The 22262-nt window shown below is 42.6% G+C and overlaps 1 protein-coding gene across 6 annotated transcripts in view; it reads left to right on the top strand.

Moving 5' to 3' along the window:
* MCTP2 (multiple C2 and transmembrane domain containing 2) overlaps positions 1 to 21607 on the top strand; it is a 113472-nt gene extending 91865 nt beyond the window's left edge. For all 6 annotated transcript variants that reach the window (XM_083411947.1, XM_083411948.1, XM_083411952.1 and 3 more), the window contains 6 exons: positions 4241 to 4282; positions 10565 to 10674; positions 14539 to 14648; positions 15676 to 15773; positions 18355 to 21142; positions 21432 to 21607. In XM_083411947.1, coding sequence (XP_083268073.1) covers positions 4241 to 4282; positions 10565 to 10674; positions 14539 to 14648; positions 15676 to 15773; positions 18355 to 18423 — 429 coding nt within the window. In that variant the 3' untranslated portion in view covers positions 18424 to 21142; positions 21432 to 21607. The remainder of the gene's footprint in view (positions 1 to 4240; positions 4283 to 10564; positions 10675 to 14538; positions 14649 to 15675; positions 15774 to 18354; positions 21143 to 21431) is intronic.
* Positions 21608 to 22262: the final 655 nt, after the last annotated feature.

Genomic DNA, 22262 nt, shown 5'->3' with positions numbered 1-22262 from the left:
CACTGACTAGCTGTGCCCACTTTCAGGGACCGTATGAAAGGGACCTACATGAGGGGAAATCCCAATTAGCCCAGGCTGATTCCCTCTCACATACAGGAGGCCTTGCGCATGTAAGCATTACATTTACACTGTGTACCGTTCTGGTCACCTCACTTCAGAAAGGATATTGTAGAGCTGGAAAAGGTTTGGAAAATGATCCAGGGAAAGAACTTCCCTGTGAAGAAATGCTATGACATTTGGGGCTTTCTAGTTTAGAGAAAGGGACGCGGGTGGCGCTGTGGGTTACAGCCTCAGCACCTAGGACTTGCCGATCGAAAGGTCGGCGGTTCGAATCCCCGCGGCGGGGTGCGCTCCCGTCGTTCAGTCCCAGCGCCTGCCAACCTAGCAGTTCGAAAGCACCCTCGGGTGCAAGTAGATAAATAGGGACCGCTTACCAGTGGGAAGGTAAACGGCATTCCGTGTGCCGCGCTGGCTCATCAGATGCAGCTTGTCACGCTGGCCACGTGACCCGGAAGTGTCTCCGGACAGCGCTGGCTCCCGGCCTATAGAGTGAGATGAGCGCACAAGCCTAGAGTCTGGCAAGACTAGCCCGTACGGGCAGGGGTACCTTTACCTTTACCTTTAGTTTAGAGAAATGGCAAGTAAGAAGTGACACAATAGAAGTGTCACTTCTTTTCTCCCTCTCTTATAACAATAGAATTCATGGACATCCAATGAAACTGAATTTTGGGGGATTCAAGACAGACACACACAAAAAGTATTTCTTTGCACAGTGCATAGTTAAATTATGGAATTTGCTTCCACAAGGGCCAGTGACCTGGATGGCTTTAAAAGAGGATGTGACAAATTCATGGAAGATGGGATTCATGGATAGGGAAAAGTATTTCTCCCTTGTGATACTTGAACTCAAGGCCATCCAATGAGCTGCATTTTGGAAGATTCAGAACAGACAAAAGAAAGTGCATTGTTAAACTATGGAATTTGCTCCCACAGTAGGCAGCCTTGGCCACCAGCCTAAATGGATTTAACAGGAAATTAGACAAATTTATGGGAGATAAGGCTATCAATAGCTACTAGCCAAGATGGCTATGTTCTACCTCCACTTTCAGTATGATTCTGAGTGCCACTTGCTGGGGAGCACAACTGTGGAGAGTCCTGTTGTACTCAGATTCTGCTTTCAGGCTTCCCGTGGGCATCTGGTTGGCCACTGTGAGAAGAGGATGCTGGACTTGATGGGCCATTGGCCTGTTCCAGAAGGGCTAGTCCTGTGTACACTTGTGTGCACCTAGGGGCATTTCATACTCCCTCCAAACCTGCAGGCAGCTGGGTGCATTGTCAGTGCACTGATACATCCATAACATGACCCCATGACTTCCTTTTGATTCCAGATGTCACCATTCCCAGTCCCTCACCAGCTTCTCCACAAGAATATCTTGAGGGGCTTTGTCCAAAGCCTTGCTCTAATCAAGATACATTGCACCCACAGCATTCCCCTGATCCACCAAGCTTTTTAACTCTATCAAAATTAAAAAAAGAGTGATCTGGAATGAATTGCTGTTCAGAAACCCTTGCAGCTCCTTAGTAATCATGACATCCCTTTTTAAGTGATCACACACAACTGTTTAATTTTCTGTTTTTGGACCATTCCTGTTGGAACAGTTGGAAGTTGCCTGGGTCCTCTTTCTCCCACTTTTTGAAGATGGGAACAACATTTGCCCACCTCCAGTCCATAGAATTCCCTAAGAAATCTCTAAGATTATAGATAGAAACTCTACAATTGCATCTGCAAGTTCCTTTAGTACCCTTGGTTGCAGTTCATCAGGCACTGGATATTTGAATTCATTCAAAGTAGCCAGCTGTTCCTTTACCACCTCTTTTTTTCTGTTTTGGGCTCCCTCTCTACATCATTTATTTTATTATCACCCGGTTGGGCACTATTTTTTCTTTTGGAAGAAGGCAGAGAGAAAGTAGGTATTGAGCACTTTCACTTGCTTTCCATCACCCAATATTCTCCATCTTCTTCACACAAAGAACACAATATTTTTGTTCTTTCTCTTGCTTTGAACATAGCCAAGAAAAATATATATATTATTTTTAACCTCTCTTGTAAGTCTGAGCTCATTCTGAGCTTTAGCCTACCAGACCTTCCCCTTGTAAGTGTCGGCTGCTCGTTTATACTCTTCCTTCATGAGACACCTCTTCTTCCATTTCTTATACATGCCCTTCTTAACTCTAAGATCATCTGTAAGCTCATTATGCAACCACACCAGTTTCTTTAGATGCATCCCACTTTTCTTTCTTGTTGGAATTGTTTGAGATTGTGCCTTCAGTGTCTCACCTTTAAGAAACCCCCATCTACCATGGACTCCCTTCTCTTTGAGTATTTCTGACCATGGAATCTAACCCAGCTTTTTGATGTTAGCTTTCTAGAAGTCCAAAGTGTACGTCCAACTACACTTGGCTTTCCTTTTCCTCTGTAATAATGAATACCAAAGGGACGTGGTTGCTTCCTCTCAAGGTCCTCACTACTTCCACCTTATTGACCAGTTCTTTCCTGTTGGTGAGGATCAGGTCCAAGATCATCAATCTCATTGTTGCTTCTTCCACTTTCTGGAAAATGGAGCGCAAGTTGAATCTTTTCAAGAGCTTAGTCCTGTGCCCCGAAAATGGATTTTATTTTATTTACCAACTCAACTTTTAATTCTGCTCTTCAACATTTCCTCCATTCCACTTATTGTATTTAAAAATAAATAAATAAATCTGCCTATTCAAAAGAAATGTTCCTGCTGACCTGGAGAATCTTTTTTTTATGTGTTGCTAGCAAAGAACCTGTGTTGAAATGCCTGTTACCCCTACACTTCAATCATAACCTTTCCCCCACCGCCCCCTCCCATGTTTCTTAGCAAGTGGAGTGATAATGCTGTATAGAATTTTGTATCTGATTCTTAAGATTGATTATGTGTGTGCTAATGTATTTTCTGCCCCCTAATGTTTCGGTAATGGCCCTAAAGGGAGCGAACAGCCATTGAGACAAGCAATGAGAATAGAATAAACTGTAGAAGAATTCTCAGCCTTGACATTCCAACTGGTTCATTTGTCAGAGGAAGAACAAAGCTGCTTACCGAGAGTAGAACTTGGCAATGGATTAAAATAGCATTAAAAAAGAAAAAGAAAAAACAAGAATTGAACCTTCTTGCCTTTCGAATGGTTCGGCTTGCATCTGCTGCTGATAGCTTTGTTCCAACATAAAATTGTGTCATGGTTGAGAGTTATTTCTGTTACCGTTTCCCATGGACCAAAGGATGGGAAGAGTCCTTGAGGATTAAAAAGCAATTGTTTTAAAATGTCATAATCCAAGGTCTTAATTATGAATTTTTTAAAAGGAAGTTGCGACTCTGGAATTACACTATGTTGTGTGGAGAAAGAAATCAAATGAATTGACGATTACCAGCCATTTTTGATTAGTCATTATTGATGGACCATTATAAAGACATTGAGCTTTATCTAAGTTGGGTTTATTCAGAGCAGAGCTACTGAAAGTAATAAACCCAGGTTAATTGATTTCAAGGATCAACTCAGAGCAGGACTGACATTGGATACAACACTTCACACTAATAGCAAGCCCAGTTGAGCAAATGCCGACAGCAGTGTTAGGGAGCCTGTGATCCTCCAGATGTGTTGGACTCTCCAACTTCCATCAGCCCCAGCCAGGCTGGCCAGTAATCATGGAGGATGGGAACTGTAACTAAGCAACATCTAGAGGGCTACTTGTTACTTAGTCTGGACCTATAGCACTAAAGTCAAAATGCAACTGGTGATGATCATGGCTACTAGCCATGATGTCTATACTCTGCTTCTATGGTTGGCAACAGTAATGCTTCTGAATGCCATTTGCTGGAAACCACATGGTGCTTTGGCCCTGCTTGAGGGTTTCCCAAAGGTCTCTGGGTGGCCACTGCGAGAACAGGATGCTGGATTAGATGAGCTATTGGCCTGATCCAGCGGGCTCTTCTCATGTTCTCAGTTGCCAGGGAACAAACAGCAGGAAAGGGCTAGTTGCCTTTATATATTGTTTATGGGATCCCATAGACATCCAGTTTGACCACAGTGGAATGATAGACTTGATTCACCTTTGGGCTGATCCAGCAGGGTTCCCCTTAAATGTTTAAATAAATAGAATGATATTAATTATGCTGAGCAATTTGGAATTTGGATTAATTTTCTGTTTTGTTTTTTTAAGGACTGTATTGATGTAGAGGAGGATGAAGATGACGACGACAAGGTAAGATGCAATATAGAGCATATTGGATAAAAGCAAGTACCCCATGTGTTCATTGCTGAGTCCATTTAGGGCACTTCCAAGTTGTCATTATTTTCATTTGAGATTCGTTTGCAACATAGCAAAGAAAAGTAGCAAAGGAAAGTAGCAGGGAAAAAGTGTGGGATGATGCTTGATGCAACATTGTTTGATTTCCCCACATGCAAACCACAATGAATGCTCACTAAACAGCCTGTGTTGTCTAATCTCTCCACTGACAAATTGGGAAGAATACTCATAAAACAAGTCATTTGGAAGTGACCTCAGTCCCATTTCTGTAGCCATCAACTTTTTTAAAAAAGCCCAAAATTAATATTATAGGGTTATAGCCAACTGCATTTTACTCAAAGTAGACTCACCAAAATTATTGGACCTAAGTTAGGCACATCTGTTAACTTGAATGGGTGGTATTCAATGCTTGTCCTGGTCAGAGTAGACCCATTGAAGCTTGTAGAGAGGACTAACGTTCATTTATTTTTATGGGTCTGTTCTGAGTAGGACTTGAATATTACTGATTGTGTTTCACCCCACAAAATACACACTTTTGTTCACATTTTATCCTAAAATGTACACTTTAACCTAATAGACTTTTTTTTTTTTTTTGAGCCAAGAACTGTCTCGTAAATTTCAGAGAATTGTGAAACTGCAAGACAATTGTGTTCCATCCAGGAAGCACAAATCAGGTTGTTCCATTTAAAAATAAAGACCAAACTACGTCTTCAAGTATCTCTAACACACATACACAGAGAGGCAGCCATGTTGGTCTGTTGGGGCAGCGGGGAATCTGTAAAGAGATGGTGAAACAATATTTTGATTCCCGGGTTGGGGAACTGGATCAAACTAGCCAGCCAGATCCCAACATCCCCTAACCTCCACGAACCACTTTGACAGCGGGGGGGGGGGGAGGCCCTACCCTACCTTCTTAAAGTAGCATTCACACCATTGCTACCTGTATGAACAGCATCATGTCAGCCCTAGAATCTTTGCTGGCCATTTAGATTTTCAAGGATGGTGCTTTAGAAGAGTACTGGTGAGGTCCAAGCATACTGCTTGTTGCACAGAAACATTGGGATAATTATTACATTTTAGTATTGTGTCACCGAAACACACAAAAGTAAACTTTCTAAAATACATCCCACTCCTAAAACTTGGAAAAGCTGTTGGCTGGGATCTGACACAGAAGGTCATGGTTTCTATCAAACGTGAGCGTGTTTTATCAAAAGTATACAGAGAAAAGAGGGGGAGAGGGAGCTTTCTGGGATTCTGTTGCATGTCAGACATAACAGACCTCGCTTCTGGGAATTGTAACACACCCTCGGAGACTAACTGTTTACGACTTAGAAACACATAGACACTTAGTTCAAAAACAGAAGAGCAGATTAACTCCCTTCCATCTGAATGATCAATCTTTAAAAATGGAAGGGCTGAGCGTCCAGCTCCCCCTTTTCCAACAGAGGAGACAGCAGCAGAAGATAACAGTGGTTCATTCCCAGGGCACTTTTCTTTTCTCGAATGCTCGCTCCATAGCATTGCCATTTTAAATGTATATTTCAACTTCTTACATAAAATTGTAAGAGCTCTGAAACTCTGCTTCTACAACAAGGGCTCTGCTTCTACAACGACTGCATACACACAGAGGGTCTTTTTAAAATATATATATATATATAACATGGATGCTTCTTATGAATCCATACACGTTATCCAAATTTCCAGCTGTAATGTCCTGGAGACAGTACAAAAATGGTTTTTATCTGACATAGACAGTTGTTGCCAAGGAAGAATGTTGTTCGAGCTGTACTGTTCAGGATAGTAAAGGTAAAGGTAAAGGGGCGCCTGACCATTAGGTCCAGTCGTGGCTGACTCTGGGGTTGCGGTGCTCATCTCGCTTTATTGGCCAAAGGAACCGATGCACAGCTTCTGGGTCATGTGGCCAGCATGACTAAGCCGCTTCTGGCAAACCAGAGCAGTGCACGGAAACGCCATTTACCTTCCTGCCAGAGTAGTACCTATTTATCTACTTGCACTTTGACGTGCTTTCAAACTGCTAGGTTGGCAGGAGCAGGGACCGAGGAACAGGAGCTCACCCCGCTGCAGGGATTCGAACCGCCGACCTTCTGATCGGCAAGTCCTAGGCTCTGTGGTTTAACCCACAGTGCCACTCGCACATTAAAAACCTGATTGCATTGATCAGTTTTCAACCTGTCATCTAATTCGCTTGAGCTTCATCCAAATTTCCTGGGGATATGGGCAAGGGAACGCCAACCCACAGTCCAGCTCCACTTACAAAACCAGAATAACTTCTTAGCTTTGACTTCCCAAAAGGGGATAGGACTGCCCCTCAGCTGGAGGACAGTGCTGAGTTTTCGCCCATCCTATATAAAGCAGCAAATTGCATTTTAGTGTCATTTCTCATTTTCCCGATCTTAAATTTGCCTGTCTTCAGGAGACTCGACCACAAAACCACCTGATACTGTAAAATCAGCTCCAGAAGCTTTTGGATCTAAATTCAAAAGGCATTGGGTTGTAGACCCACTGGTATTGAAGGACATAACTCACTTAGCCCACTAATTTCATTGGGTCTATTCTGAGTAAAATTTAGCTGGATACAACCTATACTTTTCTTGGTGGGTGTGGCCAACTTAGCCTTGCATTGCTGGTGGTTGTCTTGATCTTTCATCTACATCAAGTGGAATCAAGTGGAATTTTCTTTAATTGAGACTTGAGAAACTGTGTTTATGATGTCACCGAGATACACCTTGTATTGAATGATCCCTGGCTGTAGCATAACTTTTTCTTTACCAAAACAACAACTACCAAATATTGAAATCTGTTAAAACTACCATTGTGCCCTACACTCCAACTTGAGTTGTTTGGAAGCTACTCTCAGTATGGCTGTCCAGCCATAGGCCCAATTAACCCTCTCACCAAAGTCTTTGATCCATCCTGTTTTCCTGGTGGAGCCTGTACAGATAACCCCAATTTTCTCTGCTTCCTGTTCTCCAGGGGGCTAGCTCTGCAGAGGCTCATTTTATTTATTAAATATATTTTTAGACAGCTTTGCAGGCAATGTGCATAACCCTGTCTCTAGGGTCAGAGGTGATGAAAGTGGGACACACTGTTGCACAATGTCACAAAACCTTGGCCTCTTGGAGTGAACACCCAGTGTGTTCATTGTAAGCCATTGGGGTGATGGGTGCTTGACAAACGTTAGATGTTGAACATTTTGGCCTCCCTTGGGCAAGTGCTACACATCTTATTCATTTTCCAAGTTCAAGCTGAGGTGAATTACTCAGACACAAAAGCCTTTAAATTCCGACTCTGTTCAACTTTCCTCCACCCCTCCCTTAGTTCTTTTTCTCTGACATGCTTAATCTTCACCAAGACCCTCTTTTGTAGTTTTGCTTAAGCAATTAATGGAGAAGCAAGGTCTTTTCTTAGCTCAGAATATGCAGGGAAGATTTTAAGCAACACACTGATCATGTAATTAATTCTCAGTTGTAAATTCGTTTTGATGGTTTTAATGCTTTCCCAGAGGAAGAGGGCTGCTTTTATTCTACACCGAGTAGCACAGCCGGGTGAGAAACAGTTGAAGTAAGAAAGGGGCTGTGAAGAAAAAGGGGTCTCCCTCTGCTTAGTTCAGGATGAGAAGGAAAGGTTGAGAGGACAGATTTGTCATACAGGCAGGGAATTTTCGCCTTAATTTTAAACAAAGGCTTCTGAGCTCAGAGTATCAAGTCACTGGTGCCCATCTGTGTGTGTTTCTTCAGTGAGCCAGTTAGAAATTGGCTTAAGAGGACCACGTTGCCAAAGAAGTTGCAATCAAAATAATAATATTCACCAAAAGAAGTGGAATGCAGAACAACTGGAGTGAAATGGATTGTTCAATACAATGCAGCCTCGGGACTCTTACCAAAATGTACGTTGTGTGAAGCTGCCCTGGTATCTAGTCCAGAAGCTTCAACTAGTGCAGAACGCAGTAGACAGACTGCTCAAAGGGGCAGGTTACTGACAATGGGCTACTCCGCTGTTGACACAGCTGCACTGTTTGCCGATTTGCTATTGGGTCTGGTTCAAGGTTCTTGTGTTAATTCACAAAGCTCTAAACAAGTTGGACCCAAAGTGTCTGAAGGAACTTATAATTCCTTATGCTCCACTTCAATCACTGATTTCCTCTGATGAGGCACTTCTTGTGGTTTCCTACACCTCTACACCCCAGTCAACCTTTGTTAGGAACCAAGTGTGGCAGGCCCTGCCCTGTAGAAGTCCCTACCCATAGACACTGGGCAGGATCCATCCATGTCTTCTTTTAGAACTTCTCTGAAAACTATAATTTTGCCTTTGCAATATTCTTTTTCTTTTTAAGAACGGTATAATCTATGTTGTATACCGCCTTGTTATACTTGCATGAAAGTGCAAATTATAAATGCTTAGGTAAATAAATAAAATGCAGTCTGATCCAAGAAAAGACAGTCAGATCCATAGGCTTAAACTTTCCCCTGCCTAATCATGTGCAAATATGAGGCTTGTGTCCAATTTTAAAAGTGTATGGGAGACAGATCTTCAGTCTTGCAGCTTATTTCTAGCCCCTAGACCAGAGCTTTCCAAACTTTTCATGTTGGTGACACACTTTTTAGACAGGCATCATTTCTTGACACAATAATTCTGTTTTATTAGCATACCAGAAGTTAAACTAACCCCTTTCCAGCACCAGGAGAAGCACGGAGAGCATTCACGCGACACACCTACACACTGCAGCCAACACACTAATGTGTTGCAACACACAGTTTGGAAATCTCCGCCCTAGGCCTCTACTAGGAGAGCAGAGTGGTCATGTAAGAATATAGTAGTTTCCCATCACTGTGATAAATTATAGTTTAGGCCAGATGCTAACCCAGATTAACCAGCAGTCCACTCACATGTTCACTGGATTTCTTAGCCCTTGCTATGTTATATACAGATTGACAGAGATAGATGCAGATTCATATGGCTATTAATATAGATACGGACCCCCATATGACTCTTAGGATGTCCTTCAGCATAAATCGGTGACTTTATTTTAACTTGATCTCTTGAGTCGCAGGCAGTCCAGATAGTCTGCAACAAGAAGATTTAATGTTGTGTTTGCTAAAGTGTGTCATCACCACATTTTTGTAGCACAATCTAAGATGTGTAAACAAAGTCAGCAGGATGCATATCCAGCTGCCAGATGATATTCTTCACAGTTCCATGTTGCAAGAACAGGCTTGCCCTAGAATATCTTGGTATTGTGTGTGTGTATGTTTGTGTGTGTGTGTGTGTGTGTGTGTGTGTGTTTTAAATTCTGTGGCCATGAAGAATTGGCCAGAAGTTAGAGAGAGCCAGGCAAAGCACTGGGTCACCCTGCTTGATTTCTAAGCATAGCCTTCACTGTTCCTCCTTGGAAGCAGTGTGCTGTGACCTGTGCCAAGGCAGGAGAAGGCTACATGGAACTACATGCTGGCAAACACATGTGCCCAAACCTGTGTGTACAGAGATAACATCTGGGGAGGGAAGCATTCATAGGGAACAAAGAGTGATTGGGAGGGTTAAGCATCCCCATCCATCTGCTAGGATGGTCTTATGGGGAAAACACATGGATAAGCAGCCTGTGTTTGCCTTGTAGTGTATAGTTTTGAGGTAGCCAGTGTTGTGTCCTGGGTGACAATTCCCATCGTCTCTGACTAGCTGCAGCTGATGGGAATTGTGGCCTGCCACATGTAGAGGACACCATATTGCCAATCCTTGGTTTATTTCCATCCTCGGTGATATGGCTGTGTGGACTGTTGCTGATGGAAGTTGTAGTTCAAAACATCTAGAGGGGCCCAAAGTTGGGGGAGCCTGTTTCAAAGGATATGGATTTCTGAAAACATCTCTTTCTGTGCTATATTTTGCCTCTCTTATAAGCAGCTTTGCAGTTCCAAGAACTTTCAAGTGACCTGAAGGAACCTTCCACCAAAGTGCTAAAAGCAGAAGTGTAGGTTTCTGTTGTTTTAAGTCTTGAAATAGAATATTCATAATGAATACCATAGGTTTCCAGGTTACCTCTCCAGACGGTTTGAGCGCCTGAATTTCAAACTTTGCTGTGCTGAAAGATATTACCAAACATCTTACAATAATCTTCTTACAACCCACATTGTCTGGGACAATTTTAGGACATACAAACCTTATGCATTTGTGTTTTTCTTCTCTCCCCCACCCCCTTGCCTTTATTTTCCTTAATCCTCCCAGGAATCTGATAAAAAAGGCTTGATAGAAAGAATCCACATGGTTCAAGACATTGTTATAACAGTCCAAACACTTTTGGAGGAAATCGCGTCTTTTGCAGAGAGGATAAAGAAGTAAGTGAAAGTGTTGCTCCCATGCTCTGAAATGTTTCTGAATGCCATCACTGAAAACAAAAGATTGAAATGGGAAGTGCTGGAAGCAAATCTTAAATGGCAGAAAGCTCATTTATTACACTGTGTTTTCAGTTCACTGGTGACGACACCCATCGTTGTAACAATTCATTCATTTCTCTTTCGGTCTCTTTCATGCAAATTATGCATGGAAGCTTCTGAAAAAGCATGCTTTGGTGAAATATACTCAGAGTCGCAAAGTGATTTCATGCTCTTTATTCAGCTCATAGTGTTGAGAAGGAAGGAATGAATGTCCCCTCAAAGTATCTGCTTTATATACATTATTTACACAATGGGCTGCACATGATTGGCTAATTCCGGAATTCTACTGTAAGCCAATTGTGGATTCACTTCTATCTGGAGCATGATTGGGTGGTTCCTGCCAACCAGTCATACTGCTGCATTGTTCTAGGACCAATCAGACTGCTGCATTCTGAATCCTATTGTTCTAGGACCAATCAGACGGCTGCATTATGGATCCTATTGTTCTAGGACCAATCAGACTGCTGCAGTCTGGATCCTATTCAACTCAGTACATAACATTTGGTTTATCTCTGGACATTGTTTCCAGCCTCTCTGGAAACCGTTTTGAGACCTGTGCTCATGGATTTTCCAAAACTACTTCTCTCTCCCTTGCCTCCAGCAGAGGAGTACAAAATGATATAGCAGTAAGCTCCAACATTGCCTTCCTTGCCCCATCACTATCAATAGGGGCAGCTGATCTGAGTAAGTATGTTGTGTGTGTTCACTAGCACTACCTTAGCTCTGCAAATCTCATCCATCTCATCCTCTGTAAAAATAGCCTGACCCAGAAGCAACTAAAGGCTTTACAGTGCTACCTCTGGTTACGTACTTAATTCGTTCCGGAGGTCCGTTCTTAACCTGACACTGTTCTTAACCTGAAGCACCACTTTAGCTAATGGGGCCTCCTGCCACACAATTTCTGTTCTCATCCTGAAGCAAAGTTCTTAACCCAAGGTACTATTTCTGGGTTAGCAGAGTCTGTAACCTGAAGCGTATGTAATCCAAGGTACCACTGTATTTGGGAAACTAAGACAGGGCGGAGTTCCTTAGACTGATTTCAGGATAGTTCAGATGAACTGAGACCAAATTATTGTCTTGTGCTTCTGAAATGCTTTCTCACACCCGCACAGGCCTGGTTCCTAACAGTGACATCCCTCTGACCTTCCCTTGTGTTTCTGTGTTACTATTAAACTACTGAGCCCTACTGGAAATGGGAAACAGAAGAAGAGTCCTGCTGACTCGAGCCAAATGCCCAGCCTATCAAGTCCAGCATTCTGTTTGCATAGTGACAAACCATATGCCTCTGGGAAACCCACAAGCAGGACTTAAGTGCAATAGCATGCTCTCTCCACTTGTGATTTCCAGCCAGCAACTTGTAATCAAAGGCATGCTTCCTCCAACAGCAGAGGCAGAACATAGCAATCATGCCTAGTAGCTATGCATAGCCTTATCCTCCATGAATTTGTCTTATCTTCTTTTAAAGCCTTCTAAGTTGGTGACCATCAAGTTGGGAGGAAGAGTGAAATGCCTGCAACCTTGGTTGCCTTTTAGTTACACCTACTAATTTGCTTTAATCCAGGGATGAGGAACCTGGGGTCTTCAGATGTTGCTGGACTACAACTCCCATCATCCCTGACCATTGGCATTACTGGATGGGGCTGATGGGAGTTAGACTCCAACCATATTTGGAGGGCTACATGTTGTCCACCCCTGTTTTAATTCTTTACATATGTACCATCCCACATATTTTCCAAGGATCTCAGAACATCTTACGTGTGGTTCCCACTCAGGCTGTCATCCTTCCAACTTTCAGCTTCCAGTCCTACTTAGCCTCAGTGGCAAAACTGTGTAATATACACTGGGCCACTCTCTGGCATGGCTTATCCCCCAAGAAGCAAAGAGTGATTACATCTTCTCTCTCTCTCATGCACTGGCACAACTGTGTGACCTTCCTCTTTGAAACACACAAATTGAGGCTTGTCAACAGTTCCGCTCTTTAAAAGAACAGCCGTGTGGGGTCTAAAAATGCAACAGATCCATGTGTGTTGTTATTCTGCAACATCTGTCCCAGCTGTGCGGGAAATGGCCAAGGGATGGCCTTGCCTGTGAACAGAGGGCTGTGTTCTCCTTGCAGCTGGATGGCAGGAAGGCTTGGGACGCCGGGTGACCCATATTCATTTTGATTACAATGATCCCTAAGAACTCACTGGGGCATTAATATGGCTGCCATCTCTAATCCTCCAGGAATCCCATTGTAACTCAATATTAAAGTTGCTAGGGACTGAGAGGGAAGGGGGAGAAGTCCACCAGTGTGGTTTTAGCGAGTGTCATGACGGTTTGGATAAGCGCTTCCATCTGCATAACCCTTCCTATCAAAGGGATCTTTAAATAGCTCTGTTCTGTTGGGGTTGGCAGACTTAAAAATATTTTCCATGTGTTTGTGGGCAAGTACGCTTTACCCCCTGCTTTAATTCAAATTGTAAAGCCTTCATTGAAGCTGAGAGAGGCATTATTTCCTCTCAGGCCCCCACCATACTTCCTTAAACAAAAAAAGAAATCAATAAAGACAAAGTGTTCTTCATGACTCAATTGGTGCTCCTCCATTTCAGCACATCTGATTGCACCAACATCAGGCTTTGAAGATGTTTACATTGCATCCCTGTCTGGCTCTTGGGACTCTCCCTAGGAGATTCACTCTCCCCAAGATACACCTCTCTCCAGGCTGTTGCTGAACTACAACTCCCATCATCACTGATTGTTGGCCATACTGGCAGGGGCTAAGGGGAGCTAGACCCCAACTGTATCTGGAGGGCTACTGGGTCAGGCCAATAACCCATATAGTCCAGCATCCTGTTCTCTCAGTGGCCTACCAGATGCCCCAATGGGAAGCTCACAAACAGAACCTGAGCACAAGAGCTCCCCTCTTACAATTCCCAGCCACTGTTATTCAGAGGCAGCCCCGTCCCATGACACTAAAGCTAGCATATTCCTATCATGGCTCCATAAATTTATCTGTCCCCCCTTATAAAGCCTTGATTGTGCTTGTACCCCCAGACCAAGTGCCATACATCAAAGCAACTCTCATGGAAACTGATAGAAGCAGGGTCTCCTTCAATTTGCAGCAGGGCTTTTTGACTTAGCTGCTATTGTGTGGTGGAAACAAAGGGTCACTTCCTCTAATAAAATTCATTGTAAGGAATGGGTTTGCCCTCCTAGCAGCAGTTTTCACTACCGGTGGTAGATTGGTCCCTGCAGAAGCCAATGGAGAACTCATCTCCATCAGAGTTGTGTGAATACAAAAGTGCTCACGCTTTGATGAGTACACAATTAGACTGCTTGGGGTGGGGGAGAGATAACATTGGAGGTGCACATGAAGATGCCACTTTTCCTAGGAAAGTGAAGGTGTTACTTCATGCTTGTTTACTAGGCCGTACCTGGAGATGGCAGGGACTTGCCTTAGCTGCAGCTATAACAACTAAATTTAGCCCAAATGTGTGAACTGGCCTTGTGTTTGAGTCTGCATGTGGTGCTGTTATCTGTAATGGCCTGTTCACATCTGCACGTCATTGAGCAAAGCTCTAACATGTGCGATTCAGCTGTATATCTCATTGGTTTCCAAGGAAATGAAAGTCAGAACATGTAGCCTTCACTTTTGCATTCCAGTGGCATTCTCTTGTTGAATGGAATACCATTCGAGTCATGGCTGCATTTGCAAAATGTGAAATATCTGTGAACACGAAACAACAAACTTCTCTCTTCTTGATTTTTCCTGTTTTTCCACAGCACATTCAACTGGACAGTTCCTTTCCTCTCTAGCCTGGCCTGTTTAGTCCTTGCAGTAGTCATGATCACCCTGTATTACATACCACTAAGGTACATCGTTTTAATCTGGGGTAAGTTGGTCATCGTACATTTAAAGCACTATGGTACGGAAGGAAGTCAAAGCTCATTTTGAGCAAATAATATAAGTTGTGAATATGTGTATTGAACCGAAATGAAATATGGAAAACTCAATAAAAATTATGATAATAAATAAATAAATAAAACACTGTGGTACCACTCTGAAGAGTCATTGCCCCCCCTTCAGCTCTGGGAGCTGTAGTTTTTTAAGGGTGCTGTGAGTTGGTAGGAGGCCTTTATTCCCCTCACAGACCTACTCTTCCCAGAGTTCCATGGAAAGAGGGACTGCTTGTTAAACCACTCTGGAAATTGTAGCTCTGTATGTTGTCACTGAAATAGGCAGTTTTGTGCAGTTTCCCCTTGTATATATGTGGTTTTGTATACCTTATTTGGGTTAGAAAACCCCATCACAAATTCAGAGATGTGTGAATATTGGAGGATAACTGTATTTCAATTCATATATTGCTTTGGACATTGCAAATTAGGTAGGTCTGCATTAAAAATGTGAATCAAACTGAATTCCTGTCTCCCATCCCTAGCCTTGTCAATTAGGAATGGCCCATGAATTTAAATTGTCACTCTCCCTAATGAGAATGCACAGAATGGAAGGGGACACTCACAACTTGGTATATTTTGCAATGGGTCATCCCCTCCCCAAGGCCAAAATGTAGCCAGAAATGCCACCCTTAAGTTCTGAGTGATGGCTGTTCTTGCTTTTCTGCTCCCCCCCTTTATTTTGAACAATGGGACTTTTCATTGCCGAGACAAGCTGGCTTGCTTTGTAATAAACCTCCCACCACTTCCTTTAAGGAAAGATGTTTGTGAATGATTCCACATGACAGCAACACGTGTCTGGCTTGTCTGTATTTTCGCACTAATTTTTTCTTGTTAAACTCCTCCTCCCTTTCCTGCTTGAGCAAGTAAGGCCTTTTCTATAGTGTGATGTGTCTGTTTTATCACCGCCTTTTTAAAAACAAACAAAAACAAAACCATGTTTTATGTTGGTGTTTCCATTCGCAGGGATAAATAAATTTACCAAGAAGCTTAGAAACCCTTATGCCATTGACAATAATGAGTTGCTCGACTTCCTCTCCAGGGTGCCATCTGATGTTCAAAGGGTAAGTAATGAATGGCTGCGTCCAACAGAGACACCAGCCCAAAGAGCCACCAGGTGCAGCGCTGGAGGAACACACGGAAGGGGCATTTGGGCTAGAGGAGATAAGGCATCTGAAGAAACCATAAACCAGGGTGGGAAGGGAAAGGAGGAGGCGGACACAGGAAAAGGGAGGGATGAAAACCCGAATGGAAAGGAATTGTATCCCCCAAAGCGCTCTCTTTCTAAAACGGTGACAGACCCACTTCTCCCAGCCACCTTTGCTCTGATTTTAACATTATTTCGTTTGGGCTTCCCACTCTCGAAGCTCCTGCCTCACTCTGTGTCATGGGCAGGGCAGCCCTGAACTGGTGTCTGAATGGTACAGCAAGACTTTACAACAGTATTGACCCTTAGACGCTGTTTAAGTTCTGCTTTAAGCAGCAAAACATCTCTGGCTCCTGGTTTGTTTTAAAAGGCATGTGAACTTGACATCCTTTTATGCCATTTGACGAACAGCTCTTGACCAGAAGCATCAAGGTCCAACAGGCTAGTCATTAGAGGAAACCCTCTGGGCAGACAGAATCCCAGTTTATCTCTGTTTGCTTCTGCCCAGTCTACAAAGTCATTAAGCTTAAGTGTATTTTCTGCTCTCGCTGTCTGCACCAATTCTTTCTTGTAGAAGATGCAGGATTTGTACTGGCGGCATGCATTAATATTTATATACAGAAATAAGTTGCTTTCCTGTTTTTCTGTTTAGGTTGCATTTCAGGTTTTGCATTTATGAATTTTGCTTGAGTGGCTTCTCTTATCCTTGGTGGCCTTTGAGCAGGGCAGTGAACCTCAGACCCAGGGGACGAATGTGGCCCTCCAGGCCCCTTTATCTACCCATATCCCCCAAAGCTTGGACTTCTTGCAATTAGGATGGGGAAATGCACTGGCAAGTGTGTGATAACTTTTGCCCTGATGCAGCAACATCTAAACTCCCTACCAACACATCAAAATGAATATTCAATAAACAGGTCATCTGGAAGCACCCTAACAGAGGCAGACAGTTTACCATTGCCTACCTTTTAGAAGACATCTGAAGGCAGCCCTGTTTAGGGAAGTTTTTAATGTTTGATGCTTAATCGTGTTTTTAATACTCTGTTGGGAGCCACCCAAAGTGGCTGGAGAAACCCAGCCAGATGGGCGACTTATTGTTGTTGTTGTTGTTGTTGTTGTTATCTAGAATTGTTGCATACATTTCCTAATCCTTCCACAAACAGAACATTCGGTGGTGGTTCTGTTTTCGATTTTTTTTTTTTTAAAAGTGTGGAGCTGGAGAGAGGAAGATGTCATTATTGTATTTTGACCTGGATAAATTCTAGATGAGTAGCTGTGTAAGTCTGTCGCTGAAGCATAAGACAGAGAGTCTCATGACACTTTAATTTAAATGCGAATACGCTTATTTTTGGAGGAGGTTTTGTACACAGAGGACCACTTCATGAAATTCATGAAGCTAAATATGCATAGACTCAGGTCCAACTGGGTTTGGGAACAACCATTTTGCAAGGTGAGACCTCCAGGTATAGGGCGGTATATTAATTAATTTGCTTAATTAAATTCAAAATTTAAAGAGAATGGTTGTATGCTTTGAAAGAGAGATTCTGTACACAAGTCAATCTGTCAGAGTGAAGAAGGTTCAGTCACAAAGGGTCAACAGGACCGGGAACATCTAAGTTTAGATAAAGTTTGGCTTTACTGTGTCAAACCAAAACTAACTTGTATTAGTGACCTTGTGGCTTGCATTTAATGAAATAAGGTTTTGTTCAGACATCTTGCTTTGGGCTTCCTTTATTGTTGAGTATGTTATTGTTGAATATGTGCGGGTGCAAGATTATCACTAGCACTAATGTATCCCACTTTGCAAGATTATCACTAGCACTAATGTATCCCACTTTGCACCCCCACATGTCTGCCCTGCATCATCCCCAAATCTGCTTTGGGGGCTGGTGGAACCCTAGAACAGATTTAGGGGGCATACAGGGGAAGGAGACGGGAAGAAAGTTCCATTGCACAGCAATAATTCCTTGTGTTGATGGAACACTTCCCTTAGCACTGCTCTGAATACAGCTGTTTCTCCATAATGGATGGAAGCAAATAAGAAATGATAATTGTAGACACTATGTTGAGTATTGTAAACAAATGTAGACACTATGTGCTCCAAATTCTGAAAGAATTATACACTTGCCACATGACATGGTGGGAGGGGGTCCCATTCCTTTATCAAACTCCATGAAAGAGAACTAAAAATAAAATGGAATGAGGCCCTTTCTGCCAAATGCCAAAGTCAGGTGGAAGACCCCTCTCCCCGCCTCCCGCTCAGTTGCATCTCATTAGGAAAAAAAAATCTGGTTTTAATATTTTGGTTTTCAAGAAATGATGCATGACTTCTCAAATCCTTCCTGCAATTAATCCCCCATGTTACTGTGTTTAGAAAATGATTCATTACTTTTGAACCTTCCTTAGTTTTTCCCTCGACTTTTCCTTGGGGAGCCATTAATGCACAGCGTAGTGAGCTTGGGTTACCTTGTTGCAAACGTGACGTCTGTTTGTTTTTACAGGTGCAACGTGCAGAATTGAAACCATACAGTGGCTCTAGTCCCATTAGGAAGAAACGGAGTGCTCTGTAGGATATGAAGCTTGGAATGCGTCATGCGCGCGCACACACACACACACACACACACAGACAGACACACTCCATTGCAAATGTACATGCAGGATCTTCCCTGCCCTCTCCTGATCAGTCCAGTGCTGTGGTCCCTGCCTTGTGTCCAAGATGTTTCATCTGCAAGACATGCATCAACCTATATAGATATATCCTGTGTATCTGACTCTTTTCCCAAGCACATTGATATGCCCCTGTAAGAACCAAATGAGAACTGGAGAAGCTGGAATGGCTTTCAGTGTGGATTTTGGAGTCGAAACCATACAAGGGACTTCCTCTGATTTTTGTATCATAGAAAAACAATCTCTCTCTTTTTGCTTCGCACAGCAGATCAACAAAGCTGATATGAAATGTTCTGGGTTACTTTACTTTTTAAAACATATCCAGCAGATTGGCATCGAGACAGAAGAAAAGAGTCATTGTTAGGCCAAATGACAGTGTGTAGATGGTATTCAACTCTCAATTAGTGAGTCTTTGATGCCCAACTTCGGCTATAAGCAATGTACAGTTTGAAAAATTGTTCTATCATAATTACGAGAAATTGCTTAGTGCTGTAGCAGTCTCGATTTTTTCTCACCCAGCAGTTGCTGCTGATGTTTATTCATTATAAACTGTTTGTACCTGCTGCTGTTCTTGGGAGGAGTCTTTTGCTGGCAACAGACTTCCTTCATCAGCCACTCAACGGGAATACCAGAACCAAATCTTCTCTGGACCCTATGGATTTCCGATTTTACCTTCTAAAATTCCATCTTATCAAACTCTTTGTCCCTTCCCTCCACACCTTCATCTAAAGACTTGCCAACACTACATATGCAAAGTATTTTTTATAACCTTATATGCATTGATTTGCATCACGCCAAAGGAAATGCTATAACAAAAATGCCTGTGATTTTTTTTTATTTTTTAAATGAGCTATTTTTAAAATGTGCAATCTGGATGGTGGTTGTGTTACATTATACATTGCTAGTTGCATTTAGAGGACTGAAGTGACTTTTGAGTTCTAGTCTGTCTTGCAAACAGGGGAAATTATGCCAGAAAAGCAGAAGACATGGTTGTGGAATCCAGAGTTGTGTGTGTTCATCAAATCCCCTGAATGTATTTTAGTTATTCCTTTGATGCCACGCATTGGTCAAGAGTGGAGACGGTGATACTTTTCCAGCTAGTGGGCTGGATTCTCAGGTCACTCGACACCCACAGATCATTTTGACAGGTGGGCATGGCTGCAGAACCTGCCAATCACCATGATGTTGGGTGAAGTGCTTCCATTGTCAAGCTGCATGGGCAAAGGCACTGATGACCAGCTGATTGGCAGAGCTCTGTAAGGACCACTGATTAGACTGCAAACCCTACTTCCTTAGCCCATGCAGTTTGTCTTTAAATCACATGGGTAAAGGCACAGGGCTTTGCAACCACTGGCAGTCAGTGGATCAGCAGTGCTGCCAAGCCCTGTTTTTGGTAGAAAGCAAAATCTTTACCTGACCGAAACCTGATCATAAGACATTAGGTGTAAGAGAGGTGACCATGGTTGGAGAAAAAAAACATTGTGGGTGAATTAGGACCCCCTGCTGGGCTTAATTAGGCTCATAGGCTGAAGGTTCCCAATTGCTGGTTCCCAAGAGCAGCCTTTTCCACTCTAGGATGGGTCCCAGGTGTTGTTAGACTACAACCCCTGCTAGAATTGCCCAAGGACAATGGGAGTTGTAGTCCAGTAATTGAGGAGTGTGGTTGAGGAAGGCAAATCTAGAAGAATAGTTCTTGCTTTGTATATGAAAAGGCTATAATGATTGAGTTCCCAGGCAAGCCTTATCCTTCAAGAGGAAAGGCAAGAGGGAACATAACTTTTTAAAAAGTTATTATTTAAAAAACAAAGAACTCTGGTGGGGATGGGGGGAGGAATGGATTCCGTTTGCAATTAAAGGTGAACCTACCTAATGTGCACTTTCTAAAACAATATACATACTGAAACACAGGCAGCTTTCAGAATTTGCATTTCTCTGAATACAAAATGCATACATTAGGGGAAGGTGGGCACACGAGTGCATATATTAATGAAAATAATATACAAAATGCCTTATACTGGGGGAAATTGTTTGGGAACCTGTGTATATTTGTCAAAGCTGCATAGAAAAATGTGTATGTGTATATATTAGGAGAAACACTGGTGAATAAGGGTTTTCTAAAATTACAAATTGCTGCTGAAATGTGGGAAGTAGAATATAAGATGGTTAAAGCAAGAAAACCAGGATTGACAGATTTATGCTTTCTTACATGAGACGGCAAGTGTGGAATGTAATATCCTTTATGCCGAATATGTGAGATTCCAATGTGGGTTTCTCCTTGACTAGCTTTGGAATACTGGCCTAAATGGGTCTTTCTCTGATCCTGCAAGCCAATTCTTACATCCTTAAGTTCCTGTGAAGCATCAGAGTGAAGCAGGTGAAGAAACATCACATTGGGTTGAGGACAACTCTGGAAAGTTTCTTAGCAGAGGATGATTGAGTTCCTTCAGTTGATCCAAGACTGGTTCACTGAAAGCTGGGGGGCGTGTTACAAAGACAGCAGGGCTCCAAATCCATATCTGAGAACATTTTTGCCTTGGATAGAAATATCCTGGGTCTTGATATCCATTTGTTCTTCCTAGACCCACATGCATAATGCATGCCATGAAAATTCATACCAGATCAGTTAATAGAATCATAGAATCATAGAGTTGGAAGAGACCACAAGGGCCATCGAGTCCAACCCCCTGCCAAGCAGGAAACACCATCAGAGCACTCCTGACATATGGTTGTCAAGCCTCTGCTTAAAGACCTCCAAAGAAGGAGACTCCACCACACTCCTTGGCAGCAAATTCCACTGTCGAACAGCTCTTACTGTCAGGAAGTTCTTCCTAATGTTTAGGTGGAATCTTCTTTCTTGTAGTTTGGATCCATTGCTCCGTGTCCGCTTCTCTGGAGCAGCAGAGCAGCAGAGCAGCAGTTGGAGACCACTTGCTTTCCATCAGATGTATCCAGTTACTTTGAGCAGCTTTCTGTGGGTTTGGTTTATGGGAGATTCCTTTTTTTATATACAGAAAGCATTTTGATGGCACAATAAATATCAACGAGGAATATATTTTATTTCAAAGTAAAGGGTCATCTTCTTCTTTTTGCATGAGTTAAGGGTTTTATTTCATCCAAATCCAGCCAAGATGTGTGTATTTGTGTGTTTGCCTCTATAGCTGTGTTCATTTGCAATCTGATCCAGTAGTGCCTTATGGGGGAGAAGCAGAATATGTATGGCTTACCCATTGACTTCAGTAGAGGACCGTTCTCCATTTGTATCCCACTGAAGTGAATGGAGAAGCCTACTGAAATGTAATGTGATGGTAAAACAAATGTAATAATCCTCATAGAGAGAATATGCATGGGGAAATATGGGCTTTGTCAGACTGGGGGCACCAATTGAAGGGCAGTGTTTATTTGTTTTTCAAGAAAAGAAAATTCATTTTGAAAAATCCCAAAGCAGCATGAGAATGAGGGAGTTGCAAACAGGATGTAACCTAAGACTTGTCAGTCTAAACATCAAGGAGACAGAAAAGTAAGCTGGTGGGTTAAATGGACAGGGATACTCCAAGAATGTGGAGGTCCCTAACTCTTATCAGTCTTAAATCATGCATACCCATCTTATAAAAGATGAGTTGCACAGAAACGTCCAACAAGGGAAGACCCAGCCATGGTAATAATTCTTCACGTATTTGAAAGAATTGCCATTGGCAATTTTTGTGGATTTCTACTGCAGTTCAGTACTTCTGAATCCTGCTCA

This window comes from Podarcis tiliguerta (assembly GCF_965153285.1).
Source record: "Podarcis tiliguerta genome assembly, chromosome: 14".
In the NCBI taxonomy this organism is placed as follows: Eukaryota; Metazoa; Chordata; class Lepidosauria; order Squamata; family Lacertidae; genus Podarcis; species Podarcis tiliguerta.
Note: the sequence above shows the minus strand (reverse complement) of the source record. Positions and strands in the feature narration are given on the sequence as shown.